The sequence below is a fragment of the Notechis scutatus genome, chromosome 4, assembly GCF_049901735.1.
Source record: "Notechis scutatus isolate UNSWTSFEM ecotype Mainland chromosome 4, rNotScu1.2, whole genome shotgun sequence".
NCBI lineage: Eukaryota > Metazoa > Chordata > Lepidosauria > Squamata > Elapidae > Notechis > Notechis scutatus.
This window is the reverse complement of record NC_142012.1, coordinates 83,733,549-83,750,446: the sequence shown is the minus strand read 5'-3', so window position 1 is coordinate 83,750,446 and position 16,898 is coordinate 83,733,549. Positions and strand designations below refer to the sequence as shown.

The 16,898-nt window shown below is 43.8% G+C and overlaps 1 protein-coding gene across 3 annotated transcripts; it reads right to left on the bottom strand.

The window, feature by feature from the left end:
• Positions 1 to 1,986: 1,986 nt before the first annotated feature.
• RGR (retinal G protein coupled receptor) lies at positions 1,987 to 16,110 on the bottom strand. Of its 3 annotated transcripts, none has more exons than XM_087963970.1 (7): positions 15,917 to 16,109; positions 10,679 to 10,835; positions 9,045 to 9,166; positions 6,526 to 6,679; positions 4,800 to 4,917; positions 3,173 to 3,286; positions 1,987 to 2,806 (listed from the first exon to the last, which is right to left on the bottom strand). In XM_087963970.1, the coding sequence occupies exons 1-7, from the start codon at positions 15,996 to 15,998 to the stop codon at positions 2,663 to 2,665; spliced, it is 891 nt and encodes a 296-aa protein (XP_087820096.1). In that variant the 5' UTR covers positions 15,999 to 16,109; the 3' UTR covers positions 1,987 to 2,662. The 3 variants fall into 3 exon arrangements, with proteins under 3 accessions (XP_087820096.1, XP_026528513.2, XP_087820097.1); XM_026672728.2 differs by lacking the exon at positions 15,917 to 16,109 and adding an exon at positions 11,251 to 11,383; XM_087963971.1 differs by lacking the exon at positions 3,173 to 3,286 and having other exon boundaries at positions 15,917 to 16,110.
• Between the last annotated feature and the right edge of the window lie 788 nt (positions 16,111 to 16,898).

Below are 16,898 nucleotides of genomic sequence, written 5' to 3'. Positions count from 1 at the left end.
CAAACCTTTTGCTCAGGGCCTCTTTCCAGTTTGCCTCTAGGGGCCACAGACGGAAGGGGTCAGCCTGGAGGGTTTACACCCTTTATTGATACTTGGATAACCTCATCAATCAAGCGTCTTAGAAATAGTTTTTCCCTTTTTCCCAGATGTTCCTAACATCTCTCTCCCTCCCTCCCTCCCTCCCTCTCCTCTCCTCCTTGTCTCTCTTCAAATTTGATTTTCAAAGAGTAATTGGCAGCAAAGATTGAATTGTGTTTGGTGTGCAAATTTAGGTATAGTGCTCAAAACAGAAATGTCTCAGAGTATGTAGGATAAAAAATAAGATCTTTCTTCCCTCTCTCCCCTTTTTTCTTTTCTTTTCTTCCTTCCTTCCTTTCTCCCTCCCTCCCTTCTCTCCTTCCAATCCTTCCTTTCTCCTCCCTCCCTCCCTCCCTCCTCTATTCCCTCCCCTCCATCTTTAGCCCTCTCTTCTTTCTTCCAATCTCCTCCTCCTCTCACTCTCCCCTTTCCCCTTTCCTCTTGGTATAGCCTGAATGTGTCCATACACAATTAAAAAAACAACACAATGGTGTCCTGCCAAGGAATGGCATGCAGATGTTTTGGGTAATAAACCAATTTGGTCCTTGTAGATGCCATTCTGAGGGCTTCTCTCTCTGGAGGCTTCCAGATGTTTGGCTTAATGTCTAAAAGTAGAAGGGACGTCCAGCCTGCAATTGTATATCTTGTGTACAGGATCAGCCTTGAGGGATTATTGAAGTCAGTTGTCGAGTCTGCAGTTGAGTTCACTCCACTGGGGCCGACTCAAAATTGATCAAACAAAGCTTAAATTAGCCACCCGTTTCCTCTCTTCCTTTGGCCTGTATGCCTAAAAATGCCCCTGTAGCCAACGTGTTCAGAGTAGGAGGAATAGAGGCCGCAAATACCCTCACCCCAAAAGTTAGGCATGGAGAGAAATTGGTCTACTTGGTAGTAGCAGAGACTTTGAAGGAACAGCTGGATACGGCTGCAATGGCTGCTGCCACGTCATTCCAGAGCGGTAAGAGGCTTAAAGGGGCCAGAATGGGTGCCGGAAAGAAGCAATCAGATCATCCCTTAAACAGGCAGCTCTCTCGATCGACCGAATGGCTGGCTGGCTGGGGGGAGGGGTGTGTTTCCAGCCCTTTCATCCACAGTTCAAAGCTGCTTTTCATTTTGCACAGCACTGAAGGTGGACAGGGCTGGGCGAATTGTATCTATACCGCTTACACAAGGGCCCCGGGTCAGTAAATGCTCGGCTCCAAGCCATTGCTCTGGCCCCACTGCAAAGCAAGGGATGGCAGGGTCGTTATAAGAGAAGAAAGGAACCTGACTGAGGCAGGTAGACCACTTGGCGGTCTTGGTTAAGAGCAGCAGGAGCAGCAACAACAACAGCGGTCCCAGTACCGCAATTCCTCTAGGATGAGAGGGACGTTGTGTATACCTTGCGGTCTAGCCAGCTGGCCCTGTGCAGAGGGGCAGGGGTGCAATCGCAGTTGCCATCTTGGCTCTCCTGGCTTTCCCTGGGTGGCCCCTGAACATGCCACGCCTCCCAAGAGAATTCAGGCTCCCCAGGGGGCAAAGCCACCCCCCCCCACAATGGAGAGGCAAGCATTCCCAGGGACACCCTGCCCCGTGTGAGACTGAGCCTAGCTGCTTCCTCCAATAGTTCATCGTGTTGTTTCGCTTCCGCCCCCTGACCTTCCTTCGTTGCTCTTCTCTGCCCTTGTCCACAGCATCTCTTTCACACGGGGGTGGGACCAAGAATCTTGCAGGCCTACAGCCCAGGCAGGCGCATGGGACCTAGTGGGCTATGATGACCTTCACCCCCAAATGGCCCAGAAAAAGCCCACGGGGGTTGGAAGGGGGGAAACCCAGCCTGCCTGCCCAGCTGCCTCCCAGAAATCTCCCCTCCCCCGTCCTGCTTGGGAAGGGAGGCCCATCCCCTGTGGAAAGAAGGCAGCCGGGCCATTGGCGTTTGGCCATTTATTCACAGCGACAGGAGCGGTGGAGAGTGGCAACAGGCAGGCGGAAGGACAAGTGCCGGGAGGAACCTCTGTGCCCCCGTCCACCCTTCCAGGGACCTGGCAGGTGATGGGGGGGGGGAGCATGGATCCTATTTTGATGGGGCTGATCCTTATTGGTGGCGTCCAGTTACAGCTAGTCCTCAGCTTACAACCGTTCATTTAGCGGCCGTTCAAAGTTCCAACAGCACTAAAAAAGTGATTTATGACATCACACTTAACGGCCATTGCGCAGGGTCACGGATTCCCTTTGGGACCTCCTGGCAAACAGAGTCAATGGCGGGGGGGCAGATTTGCTTCATGACGGTGCTGCCGACCTAACCACTGCAGTGATTCACTTAACAACTGTGGCAAGACAGGTCATAAAATGGGGCAGGATTCACTTCACAAAGGTCTCGCTTAGCAGCAGGTATTTTGGGCTCCATTGTGGTCGTATGTCGAGGGGGCATTTGAATGAAGGATCAAGGGACACACACACAGACACTGCGTAGCAAGAACCCCCCCCCTTGGCCGCCAGAGGGGAGCAGCACCCGCCTTCTGCTCCCTCCATCCCAGGGGGCTCTTCCTAAGGCTGGGCCTTCTCCCCTCCCCCCCTCATCCCCAGTCCAGGTCCAGAACGCGAATTAATTAATTTTGTCATCAGTTTTGGGTTTCTCCCTTTTTTCTCCTGTGAGAAGCTGCCACAATCCTCCTTGGTAGTTCTCATTCCCCAAGGCGTAAAGGAAGGCATTCAGGGTCGGTGAAGCCTTGGCGATTAGAGCGGGAATCTGTGAAAGAAAGCCACATCATCACCACCACCACCATGACGAACATCTCCTTCATCCTCATTTCATATTAAACCTGCCAACCTGGCGGCCCTCCTTCGGCCCCCTTGGCTTCCAACCCTTCGATAAAACCCCAGAGAAAAGGATGTTTCCCAGGTGGGCTGAAGCCAGGCTGCTCCAAAGTGACCACAGAGGCAGGGAACGAGAGGAATGAACAGGCCCCCTGAGCTGCCTCAGACCCAAAATGGAAAACCCAAATCACACCAACAAAGTGGATTTGAAGGGCAACATTCCAGAGGGAGCCGCCTTTTGCTCTCACCTTCAGGAGGAATTCCGGGGCGGTAGGGTCTCACCTTGTTTCTTACTCACCATTAAGATTTTGGGCGAGACGAGTGCCACGTTTTCAACTGCAGCGTAGATACTCAAAAGTGAGTACGGACCCCAGCAAAGGACCAAAGATTTCACTGGCAAACCAGTATTAAACTGGGAAAAGAAGACCAGAGTTTGGAGCTGTCTATGAACTGTGCTCGATCCTTCATCAAAGGATGAAGCTCGGTATAAAATGAGCCAATTGGGGCTCTGGATGCCCTTCCAGATCTGAAGAGTTAAGGAAAGTCCTAATTCTCATTCTGCCGTTGGACACTCTTCCCTTTGGGCTTCTCAGAGCTTTTCCCCTGAAGGAAGCCAGCATCTGTTTATGGGGAGAGGCACTGCGGTGGGTGGGTGGGCTGCGTCTGACCCTCCACCCAAATGTTTGATAAACTGAGGTTCTCCAGATCTTCAAACTGACCTATGGCTTCCTCTACCACATTGTCCATAAATGGGCTGTAATGTTAGTCGTAAAACACTTTCCCAAAACCCAAAGTCTCTGTCTACACATCCTGGCTTCCTCCCTTAGCTTGTGCCATGGTCCCACCCTGTCCCACCAATATATTTAAAAGACCCCCGTGGCTAAGACTCTGAGATGGGACGCAGGAACGTCCCTCCCCAGGGCTTTCCAAAAGAGGCGGGCGTCTCTTCAGTTCTCCTCTCCTGCCCAACCTGCTGATAGAGGCCCCGTAGAAATCCATACCGTCATATCTGGAGAGCAAAGCTCCTGATCATCATCAAAAAGCCCACTTTTGTGCTCATTCCAGCACTGCTGGGTAACAGCCCCTCAATAGGTCCTAAAGTTAAATTAACATAAACGCTCATTTAAAGTTCAATGGTCTGCCAGCTCAATTCCTCTTAGGATGCTGGGATCCGACAGAATACCCCAAAGATGCATCTTCCAAAAGGCAATTGGACTTTCTTGGTGTCCTCCCCTTCCCCTAAAAATGTTTTGCTTTTCATCCAAGGAGCTTTTTCAGTTCTCTGGATGAGGAGTGAAATGTTTTCAAGAAAACCCCTCCCCACAAGAAAGTCCAGTTGTTGTCAGGGCTGTGACAAATCCACCCCCATTCAAATCATAAGTCTCTAGCCGCATCTCTCAGAGTAAAAATAATTGATTTATTAGGAGCGACCATGTCGGCGTTACCTGGGTGCAGCTGACACTAAGATAATATCATTCATCTCACACTTGATCCTGGTCTTCCTCCCACCCCCTGGATGTATATTCTCCAATGGGACACATCCATAGCCAAGAGTCATCAATCATGCTCTCCAATAATAATCTTGTGTGCCAACAGCTTTGGCTGCCTAGCAATTATCTGAAGCATATGAGGAATGCACTACTTTTCCCCACTCCCTTTCTGCTGACAACTAAAAAGGCCAAAAAGGTTTTTCTTTAGTTGACAGTTGTCTTTTGGAAAAATGACCTGGATGGTTGAGAATTTCCTTAGAGATCCTTCTCAATAAGGATGAAACTGATTGCATCCTGTCTCCTGAAGCTCCGTGTAAGTGAAAACACCCCACTGTGCAAGATGGACACTCTCTCAACACTATGGAAATCAGAAAACTTGATTAGAAAAAGAACCGGCTTTCCTGGAAACCATTCCATGTTGCAACATTTGCTTACCTTTAGCTGTCCTATTTTCCTGAATTTGTCGTCAATGGATTGATAGGACATTAATACGATGAAAATCGGGATCACAAAATTGAACAGCACCAGAGGAATAAGAAACGTGATGTAATTTCTGGGGGAGTGAAAAACAATGCATGGCAAATGATTTTATTGAAGGGATCCTGATGTAGTCAAAAATCAGAACATCTCCATAAAACAGAAACCAAAAGAGTAAAACCTCTGCCTGGCCCTGAGGGCCAAACGCTGCATCAAATGAATTGTATGGTGCCAAACCCTGATTGATGATGATCTGATTAAGTGGCTCTCAACCCGTGGTCTGCGATGGGGAGGGCTGCCATGTCATCACAGGCTTGAAGAAACATTATGATTTAAACCTTGAGTTAGATCTTGGGGCTCCATGGCCACCAAAGATGTTTAAATGGAGGTCCATTGTGAAGAAAAGGTTGAGAACCACTGATCTGCTTCATTGTGTTTCTGTCTTTTATGTGCAGGAAAAGCTCTTTAAAATTATGGAGTTCTTATCATCTAGACACAAAGAGTGTCCTTCAAGTCAGTGACCCAGATCGCTTGCCAGGGTGGCTTTTAAGGTCCATAGCAGTTGATTGCAAAGAGGGATGTTCTTCCTATCTCCCACAAAGGAGATACGTGGCCATGGGTTGAAATGGTGAAGGCAAAGAAGTTGTCTCATTCTTTCAGGATAATAACAGAATTGGAAGGGCTCTTGGAGGTCTTCTAGTCTAATTCCCTCCTCAAGCAGGAGACCTTATTCCACTTCAGACAAGTGGCTGTCCAGTCTCTTCTTAAAGACCTCCAGTTTTGGAGCACCCACAACTTCTGAAGGCAACTTCTGTTCCACAGATTAATTGTATCTCACTGTCAAAAAAATTCTCCTAGGTAGCAATTCTAGGTTGCTTCTCTCCTTTGTTAGTTTCCATCCATTGCTTCTTGTCCTGCCTTCAGGTGCTTTTTTGAATAGCTAGATCCCCTCCTCTCTGTGGCAACCCTTCATTTTATCATAAATTATCAGAGGGGCGAACCTCTCTGAGAGCGAAAATTTGCTAAAGATTGGAAGATGCACTCCTGTCTCCCCTGGTCCTTCTCTTCCATAGACTAGCCAGGCCCAGTTGCTGCAACCGTTCTTCATATGTTTTAGTCTCCACTCCCCTCATCATCCTGGTTGCTCTTCTCTGCACTTTTTCTAGAGTCTCAAGATCTTTTTTATAGTGTGGTGACTAAAACTGGATGCAGGACTCTAGGTGTGGCCTTACTAAGGCATTATAGAGTGGTATTCATGTGATCTTGATTCTTTCCCTTTTTTGCTTTTTTGACAGATGCAGAACACGGCTGGCTCACATTCAAGTGATCATTTCCTAAGACCCCAACATTTCTATCGCAGTTCCTGCTGTGAATGGTAAAGTAAGAGAATGGAAACTAGGTTGGAGCAGCATCAATAAGAATCTCCCAATGACTGTTTTGCCCTAACAAAAAAATTATGTGACCCAAAGACTGTTCATGGCAGGTGACGTGAGGACAGGAAGAATATATAGGAATGGAAAATGGTCTGCAGAATGGGCAGGGGCTGTTGTTGGCCCTGCATCACCTCCACCATTAAAATTCTCCTTATCATGCAAAGAACCTTTTATCCAAAAGAGCAGAGCTTTGGTTCAGCCTCCCTTCCCAAAGAGCCCTGCGTCTGTCATTAGGCCTCAGAAACACTGACCTGTCTCCCTTGGTGTAGTCCAAAGTGCAACAGGTCCTCAGAGGCTCATAGTCATAGGCCCCCCATCCCAAGAGGGGCATGGCAGACCAAAAGCCAGCAGAACACCAAGCAAACAGCCCCATGAAGAACACCGAATTCCACTGTAATTTTCGCCCTGCAAGAGAAAATGGAAGCTCACCAACTTGCAGTGGGGTTACAAGGCAGGGAGGAAGGGTAACCTCTCCAGATTTCCCTGGAGCATTGACTCTGTTTTGGGAAGAGGCTCGGAGGAGGAGCAGGCTACTGAAACATGAAGGAGGGATTTCTATGGGTGTGGGAAAGCTTTGACCTTGAAGGGCCTCCTCTTGCAGAGCCTCTGCTGGGGTCCTGAAGCATTTTTCTCCAGGCTTGGGAAAAGAGAAAGAGAGAGAGAGAGTTGCTGCCTGGAAAACGAAGGGTTTGTTAAGAGCTTGGAGCTAACCATTTCCAATACTTCACCAGAGATAGACCCAAGTCAGTCTCTTCACTTTACGGGGAACCATAAGACCCAGTGACATGAATGGAAGAGGTGAGACTTGCTTGTCTGTTGTCTGTCTGTCTGCTTTTGGGTAATTTCCAAGTTGCCAAAGACAGCAGGAAGTCTTTGGGATGAATCCATATGCATCTCCCTGAAGAGTTTTGCCTGGTTCAGAATCGCGCTCCTGAAATTTGCCACAAAATGGGGCCAGTTGTCATGTGCAAAGAAACCATAGGTGAAATTCCAGGGAAGAAGATTTATTGTCCAAGCCTGGACACCAGAATCTAGTCAGCTAATGGTCACCACTAAATTGGCACTTGATAAAGAGTCAGTTGAATTCACGAGGGATTGGACTTGGACCATTTGTTGGAATGTAATGATTCCAGGCTGATCACTCCCTTAACTCCTCCCCCAGTCTCTGCTTGTCCTTCTCCTATACCAATTTCTACAGGATGATTCGGGGCTCTTTGGGGCAAGGGGGTCTTGGGTATTTAGAAATAGAAAAGCTGTTCTTCTCAGTAAACTCTTATGCAGTCCTGCTCTTATTTTTGAACATCCAATAAAACATGTTGCCTCACTTTGCTACTGATATTTGAGCAGAATTTTTCCACTGAAATAATTCATGTAATGGCTACAGGATCACTTAGCTTGGTTTTTACTTTATTTATGCCTAATACATCCGGGGGGTGGGGAGGGGGGAGAAAAATCTAGAGGATTGAATATTTTTGAATCTTCTTGATGCCACCTACTGGTTATTTTGGTTTTCTGCAACCTAGATAGAATAGTCTTTAGATTGGATTGTTTGATCAGCCTTTGGGATGAGAAAGAAAATAAATATTAAATCAAAATGAGAATGGCAAGAATTGCAGAAAGGTTTGGATGCTTCCCGGTGCCTTTTAAATTTGAGTGGCAAACATTTTAAGTGGCAAATAGGCCACAGGAATAAAACTGGCCAACCTAAGGCATTTTAGACTGCATTTTTTTTTTTTACAATAGGACCTATGTACCAAGTTCTCCCACTGAAATTAAGAGTGTTTATTACCCATTAATCACAGCTTAAAAGGATAACATTCAAATGCAGCCCTTGATATCTTTAGAAAAAACAACAACAACAACAACATTGACAAATTCGCCACCAGTCAATTGCAGAAGGCAGCTTTACTTGGATCAGCTTCCATCCTTGTGATGAGACCTGGAACGCTGTCAAACATCCAGATTTACCTATCCCAGGTCCTTGGGAAGGACTCGATGGGTAGACAAAAATGCCAAACCCAGCCTGAATGTCTGGTTGACTATATGATGATCAACATCAACATCAACATCATCATCATCATCATCATCAACAACAACAACAACAACAACAACAACAACAATGTAACAGTGATATACCCATTGTCATCAGGGCCCTTGATACCATGTCCAAGAATTTTAGAAAATGCATCAACAAATTGCAGCTTCCAGCAATAACAGCAGCAGAACTGCAAAAAAATGGGGCTACTCAAAACATCGTACATCTTAAGAAGATGTTTGGTTGATAGCTAGGATGCTGGCAGCAACCCTCATCAACCATCAGAGCCTGTCAATTATATTTGTGATACATTTTTAAATGTTCAGTTGACTGAGTTTCATGTTGAATGAATAAAAGAGATATTAATAGTAATAGTAATAGGACCTGCAGCCTGAAGGGCATAACAAATCAATGATACAGTAAATAATGTTGATTCCCACATGCTAAACCCCTGTTTCTCAGCCATGGCAACTTGAAGATGGGTGGACTTCAATTCCCAGAATTCCCCAGACAGCGGAGTTCTGAGAGAGGTCCACGTATCTTAAAGGTTGGGAAATGCCAGTTTCCTTTCAAGATTGCCTCCTTAAAGTTCGAGAAGTCTTATTTTTAAATTACTGCTTGGTCATCCTTCTAGATCCCTTAATATACAGATGCCTCTTGGACACAATTCCCATTTTCTGTATGTCTAGCAACTAATACATTTAAAAAATAATAATAACCAGCCAGAGGACTTACTGGAGCAATATTGATGATACCGGTCCCATGCAATTGCAGCTGCACAATTAATGCTTGTTAGGGCCGTTAAAAATCCTTGAAAGCCATGAATTTGGCAGCCGTCAGATCCATAGGGCCAATACCTGAAAAAGAAGAAGCAATTGACCAGGTGGGAAAACATGTCAGGAGGAGGACTTGAGCCACTTTCCCTTCAGTGTCAGCAAAATGGAAACTCTGAAGATTCTTGGTGCTGTGTTGGTGCCTTTCAGATGATAGCATCCAAAATGCACAGCTTGCTTTGCTAAAGCAAAGTGCTAAAGCAAATGAATTATACAAGGCAATGTGAAAGTGTGTCATGTTTTCTCTCATTCTGAGAGTGAGGAAGCATGTTCTAAATATGGGGACTAAGAAACCAAGTCAAAGCTCCTTTGTTGGAAGGTTCCAAGGTGCCTCCTGAGACCCTTAAGGCAGCCTCACAAGAAAGAATTATTTTGGCTCCTTCCAGCTTCTCCTTTGCAAGTTCCAGTTTTGTTTGCTTTCCTTGAACCACTTTTGAATGTCTGAACGTACTATTGAAGGAGATTGATCCAAATAGAGCTGGAAGGGACCTTGGAGGACTTCCAGTTCAACCCCCAGCTCAAGCAGGAGACCTTATACCATTTCAGACAAGTGGCTGTCCAGCCTCTTCTTAAAAACCTCCAGTGATGAAGAACCTACAACTTCTGAAGGCAACTTCTGTTCCACTGGTCAATTGTCCTCACTGTTAGGAAGTTCCTCCTTAATTCCAGGTTGCTTCTCTCCTTGATGAGTTTCCATCTGTTGTTTCTTCTCCTGCCTTCTGGTGCTTTGGAGAATAATTTGACCTCCTCTTCTTTATGGCAGCCCCCCAAATACTGGAATACTGCTATCATGTCCCCCCTAGTCCTTCTTTTCTCTAACTCAAATCCTACAACCATTCTCCATATGTTTTAAAGGGGCCTTTAATCATCTTGGTTGCTTTTCTTTGCACTTTTTCCAAAGTCTCAACATCTGTTTTGTAATGTGGTGACCAAAACTGGGTGGAGTATTGCGGCCGTGGCCTTACTAAGGCTTTATGAAGAGATACTAATGCTTCATGTGATTTTGGTGTTGGGTAGAACATGACTCTCTTGAGGCATGCTTCATTTCTGTCAATATGCCCACATCTATTTTTTTCCTTCTCAGTTCAACATTGAGATTATTGCCTTCCTTGGGTATGTTTTGGCTTTCCACTTCACTCTGCTAAGGTTTTCTGGTGATCTCCCATCCCCATATTAGCCAGTTCTGACCTGCTTAGTGTTTTTAAGACCAACCAAGCCCTTTTCTAGAGGCAACTTCTCCTTGTCAATTCTGCCTGGCAGTTGAACTGCTCCACAGAAGAATGTGGCCTCCTTCCTGCCCTTCTCCCCCAGACAGGAATGACGTACCTTGAAACTAGAATGGCTAAATAGTTGTATTTGCATGAAAAGTGCCATGAATGAGAAGTCAGATACTGAAAAGTCTTTTCTGCTTTTCTGAGTGAGCATCAGTCTGGAGACAGGGTATGCCCAGAAGGCACGCAGCTCTCCACAGTTATGTCAGTGCTATTTTTAAGTGGAAGGATGAAACAGCCAGCTCTCCAAGTAAATAAAACCTACCTTAAGAAGCTGGAGAAAGCAGCGATGAACGCGTTGATGCAAATGCCACAATCAGACAAGGCGAGGTTGAGTATCAGAAAGTTGCCAGGGGTTTGAATCTCCTTGATCTTCCAGAAAGCAACAATGGTCAACACATTCAGAGAGAATCCAAACAAAGCTAAAATATTAAAAAAAGAATCATTTTACTGTGATTTATAATTTTGTCTCGGACCCTGATGCCAGGCTGATCAGCACAAACCCAAACAAAAAACCACAAAGGTATAAAACACGCAGCTTTGTTTATTCCGAAAAATAATGTGTATATCTTGTCTAGATTAAAAATGCAAGACGGTGTGGAAAACATACATTTTCTGTCAATGAACCTTTTATGAATTCTCCATCTGGTTAAATCCTCCCTCCCCCCCACAAAAAAACAACAATCCAGGCTGCGTTTCTCAGGTGAAGTCCTTACTATAAATTCTGTGAAGTCCAACGGTTGGACTCCCGAAACTTTTCTTAGTTGCTTAGCAATGTCATTTCAGGATGGAGACCTGATCCCCTTTGGTCCATGTTGCATAACCAGTCAACCTTACCTTCCGTCAGCATCACTGTGCCAAAGCTCATCATTTCGAACTCAGTAAATCCTTCTGGAAGAGAGTCAGGGGCCGACATTTTTGGAGCTGGGAACCAGGCTAACCGAGGCTGTACCTCGTCTGTTGCTGTTATTTTTCTCCCTCCCTCCCTCCCTCCCTCCCTCTCCCTCTCCTCTTTCCCCGCCTCTCCCAGCCCTTCTGCTCTCCAAAACACCAAGGCAATTGCCTTCTTCAAGAGTTTGACCACGGCCAAATTTAGCTCTTCTGAAAAGCAGGAGCACCAGCTACCTGCCTTCTCTTCTCCGGTGTCTCTCAGTGTCTCTGGGGGGAGAGAGAGAGAGAGGGAGAGGGAGAGAGAGAGAGAGATAATGAGAGAGAGAGAGAGAGAGAGAGAATGCCAGAGAGAGAAGAACAGCCATGGCGTGCAGGACCTAGAATCAGCTCCATGGGGACGGTGGGTTGAGTCATGCAATCCCTTCGTTTCAGAAAAGTATTTTGGACGTGGACACAAAAGCAGCTCTCTTTGGTCACAGCTGGGGGCTTTTTGCTTGAAAAGGAAGGTCAGCTAGGAGGACCCAGGTTTTACTATGTTTATCAAAGAGCGTTTTCGCCCCCATTCGGGGTAAGCTATTTTTGATCAGGAGTTGGACTTCAAAATAAAGATTTCTTGAATGAAACACAACTTTGGGGGATTCTAGGCACTTTTCTTGGCAGGCTTAATAAAAGCAGTTTGCCAGTCTGTTCTTGGGAATTATTTTTTCTGACTTCCGAGCCTGGTCCACACCCTGGAATTTCAGTGGCTCCCCATTCTGGGCCAACCTTCCTTAACCTCTGAGAGCAACAAGATCAACCCATCCCTGAGAGCAACAAGATCAAGGTTCGCCACCTGAATTTCAAAACCTGCATCTAATATATCATACAAAGGCTGTTAAAAGAAAAAAAAACTTCTATAAGGTATTAGAATAGCCCAAACAGATGAACTCTGTTTCCAAAATGAGAACCACAAAGACATTATATACGGGAGTCTCTGTGGTTAAACTGGGAGAAGATTAAAAGACAATGTTATTTGAAAATTCCAGTCTGGCTATCGACTATTGAAGCATTTTCTTATCCTATAATATACAAAAAGGAACAAACAGTTAGATATGGTGAAATATTGAATGAAAAGGGTGAACTTAAATCTATACAAAAACTAGAGGAACAAGGTATAAAGATGAATTGGTTTTCATGTGCGCAAATACATTCAAGGTATGATAAAGATTCTAAAATGGAAGGTTTCTATGATAAATTGACTGATTTAGATAAGATTTTGACAGGTACTGATGAAAAGGTGATTAAAAATTGTATGGATATTTATTAGAAATTAAACTAGAAGAAGAACAAGTTAAAGAAGCTATGATTGCTTGGGGGAAGAATTTTGGATATGAGATTGATCTAGAGAAATGGCAAAAATTGTGGTCTCAAAATTATAAAATGACAATGTCAACAGCATATAAAGAGAAATTGTATAAGATGTTTTACAGGTGGCACTTTCCCCCGACAAGAATAGCAAGAATGTTCAAGAATAAATCTGAAAAATATTGGAAATGTCATCAGATACCTGGCTCATATTACCACATGTGGTGGACTTGATGCTAAAAAATACTGGACTAAAATCCACATGTGGTTGGAAAAAATTACAAAAAAACATATAGACTTGAAACCAGAGATAGTTTTATTGGGAATTTTACCTGAAATATATAGTGAAGACTTGAAATATCTGATAGTAAATGTATTAACAGCAGCTAGGATTGTATTTGCCAAAAACTGGAAAAATGAGAAAACACCATCACAGGAGGAAATCATTAAGAAAATATTGGAATGTGCTGAAATGAGTAGATTGACATTTGAAATTAGAGAACAAGAGGATAAACAATTTTATAAAATTTGGGATCTATTCTATCAACGGTTAGACAATAAAATACAGTAATGAAATATGTAGACTTTTAGAAAATAATAAATATATAAAGATGTACTTCTTTCTTATTATATCTACAAAATGATTTTAGGATAGATTTGGGATGATAATATGAACTGTTATAAAACAAAGTAAATTATGATTATCTTGTAAAACATGAATGAATAAAAGTATAGTCAAATGATTGATTAATAATGATACTAAGGTATTTAATTTTTGATTGAAAATACGAGATTATATGCAATGTAATTGTAATTGAAGACTACGAAATGGAAGCACAAAACAATTTGTAAACCAACCGGCACACTGTATGTACATATATGGAAGATGGCTTGATGTTTTTATGTTTTGGTTGTTTATGCTTGTTTTTAAAAACCAATAAAAACTTAAAAACAAAAACAAAAAACAAACAAAATGAGAACCACAAAGGTCATCTCTATGTAAAAAAGAACAGATGTTAATTTACATATATAGATTTAAACTGAACCTCTGTACAGCTTAACATTACAAGCAATTCACCTCACCACAGCAAGAGTGAATGGCTCCGTTTGCTACCCAGGGGTCTATTTCTGGGACAGCCCCCCCCTTTAAAGGATTGTGGTTTTAAAGCTCCCTTCAGAGGGGGAGTTTGACTAGAAGACTTCTAAGGTCCCTTCCAACCCCGTGATTCTAAGATTGAAATGCCAATCAAAGGGAAGACTGTCTTCCAGCAAGCTTCCAAAATAATAGACTCTTTTGCATACCGTGTCTAATGCAAAGTTATGTGGTTTAGCATGTTTTCTAGGATTTTGTGTAGCTCACTACCGGTTTCAAATCTAATTCCAAATATTTCACCCAAGTAGGTTAGGCTGCTACTTTGAATGCAGATGCAGAAAGAGCAAAGAAGATTTTCATTACAGACCATCAGGAATCTTCAGATAATACAGTGGAATAAAGCCTTGGTAAATAAACGTTTACACAAATAAATTGTATGTGCACATATAGACACAAACAAAGCAGGGTAGATCAAACATAAGATTCATGACTTATATGTCTAAACAGAAATATCTCTTTATTTCATTTTTAGAACCCTCAACCTAAATACTTTTACAACAAGCAAGGGTGTTCTAATATTCCTTTGCCGTCAGGCGAACTATTTCTGTTCCATGTACCTTTTCCTCTGCCTTCAGGAAAAATCTATCCCAAAATTGGATTTTTTTTGTTTGTTGCTGCACCACTTAATATCTCCTCTATGAATTCACAGAAAGAACATCTTTATTGGCTTGGACAGAAGTAGAAAGGTGAAGTCCCTTGTCAGCAAAGGGAAAGGAAAATTATTGTTCAGGAAGGTGGAAACAACATGGTTGGGATTATTATTACTGGCCCTACCTCTTAAATAAGTGAATAACTCAGTGAGGTGGACCTGCCTGGCTTTTAAAAGACTTCTGGCATCCGGATCAGGCACAGCAGGAGAAAAAGAAGATCATATCATGCTTAATGCTTCCTTAGACTATATAATTGGCAATAGTAAAACTATCTGCTTTGGTTTCAGATATGGGACACACTTCTTAGGAAAAAATAGGCGTTAAAGCCATTTATCTGGAATGGCCTAGGCTCTCCTGCCATGGGCAATGGGTTGGGCCATGAGAGCTCCAAGGTCCCTTCCAATCCCCTTATTCTACCTTCTATTTTATCCTGCCTTTTCCCTATTCTCAAGATTGCTTGTACTATCCAACCAAGACAAGCCACAATAAAGACACAGAAATAGGCAGATGCATACATCAGCGCATAGAGTAATCTTGGGGTCTCTGGACCAGCATTCCAGAGATTACAAGACTCTCAAATTCCCTTCCAACTTCACTGATAAGATTCTTAGTCTCTTGTTCTTTTCCATGCTTGTGAACTAGAAGGAATATAGAATAACAGGCTTGGAAGGGACCTTGGAGGTCTTCTAGTCCAACCCCCTGCTCAAGCAGGAAACCCTATCCCATTTGCAACAAGTGGCTGTCCAATCTCTTCTTGAAAGCCTCCAGTGATGGAGCATCTACAACTTCCAGAGGCAAGTCATTCCACTGGTGAATGGTTTTCACTGTCAGAAAATTTCCCCTTAGTTCTAGGTTGAATCTCTCTTTGATAATCTCCCCCTGTTACTTCTTGCCCTGCCCTGAGGGGCTTTGCAGAACAAGCTGGACCCTCTTCTCTCTTTCAGCCCTTCAAGGACTGGGAGCCACCTATCCCATCCCCCTGAGTCCTTCTCTTCATTAGACTAGGCACCGCCAGTTCCCTCAATCCTTCACTGTACAGTTTAGCCTCTAGACTCTAGTATTCAGTACCATGTAATGTATTTGCACACACAAGAGGGAGAGGGTGAAGGTTCCACAATCAAGAGTTACAACAACAACAACAACGACGACGACAACAATACACCTCTCTTCACTGATATCACACAGTGTATCCCAAGCGCTTTGAGCAGCATTGAGTAGGAAGAGGTGCTTCTCTAGATCCTTCCCTGAAATGTTCTGGAGCCTTGAACGCATGCGCTGAAATTAAGCACAGAACCAACCAAGGTTGTCCAGACTGGAGGCTTGGGAGTATCCATAGGAAAGAGAGAGAGAGTCAAAGCACGTGTGTCATCTCTGTGTCAAATTCTTCCTTGTTCCATCCTTAAAACCTGACATGGCCTAGACTGGCAGAAACATCCACCTGACTCTTCAAAGCAGCCCATCTTACCTTCAACCAACAGGATTGTGCCAATGGTGAAGACTTCACTTTCAGTGAAACCATCAGGAATAGGATACGCCAAATTAACCATGTTTGCAATGAAAAAGGAAAAGAGCCTAGTCCCTCTCCAAGGTCTAGATTTCCCCAGCTAACGGCCTCGGTCAATTCTTTGTCCTGAATTTTCTTTCTTCAATCCAATCACCTACAAATCTTACCTTCTTAAAGGGCCCGGCCACGTGGAAATCCTCACAGAAAAGCTTTGTGTGTTAATCCTAACCCAACAAGCCCTGAAAAATTCTTCCTCTTATTTCCTCCCATGCCTGGAACCGCCTAATGCAAAAGGAAACATTCTGTGCAATCACAAGAAGCCTTTTGTGGAGACAAGTTTTAAGAATGAACCCGGCTAATTCTGGGGAGAAAAAGAACTAAAGAATACAAGAATGATGGCCAAAGCAAATACTATGTGATTAGGGGGTCACTAGAAATAAACAAATATGATTAAATCACTAATCCAGGGAACAAAGGAGAAAAGGAGGTTTCCTAGCAAAGCCAGTATATGCTTTGGAGTCTTTGGTGCTGTCTGAGCTTGGTTATTTGCTTGGAGAGCTTTCATTACCCAACTAGGTAACATCATCAGTACTTGTGTATTGAGTTTGACCCTTGTTTATATATAGTAGTTTGCCCTACTTTTGGTGGGGGTGTTGTTTTCCCCTTAACAGAAAAGCAGAGTTGAAAGGAACCTTGGAGGTCTTCTAATCCAACCATCTACTCATGAAGAAGACTTTATTACATTCCGGACAAATGATTGTCCAATCTATTCTTGAGAACCTCCAGTATTAGAGCATCTACAACTTCTGAAGACAAGTCGTTCCATTGATTAATTGTTCTCACTGTCAGAAAATTTCTCCTTAGTTTCAGGTTGCTTCTCTCCTTGATGAGTTTCCAGCCATTGCTTCTTGTCCTGCCTTCCGGTGCTTTGGATAATGAGTTG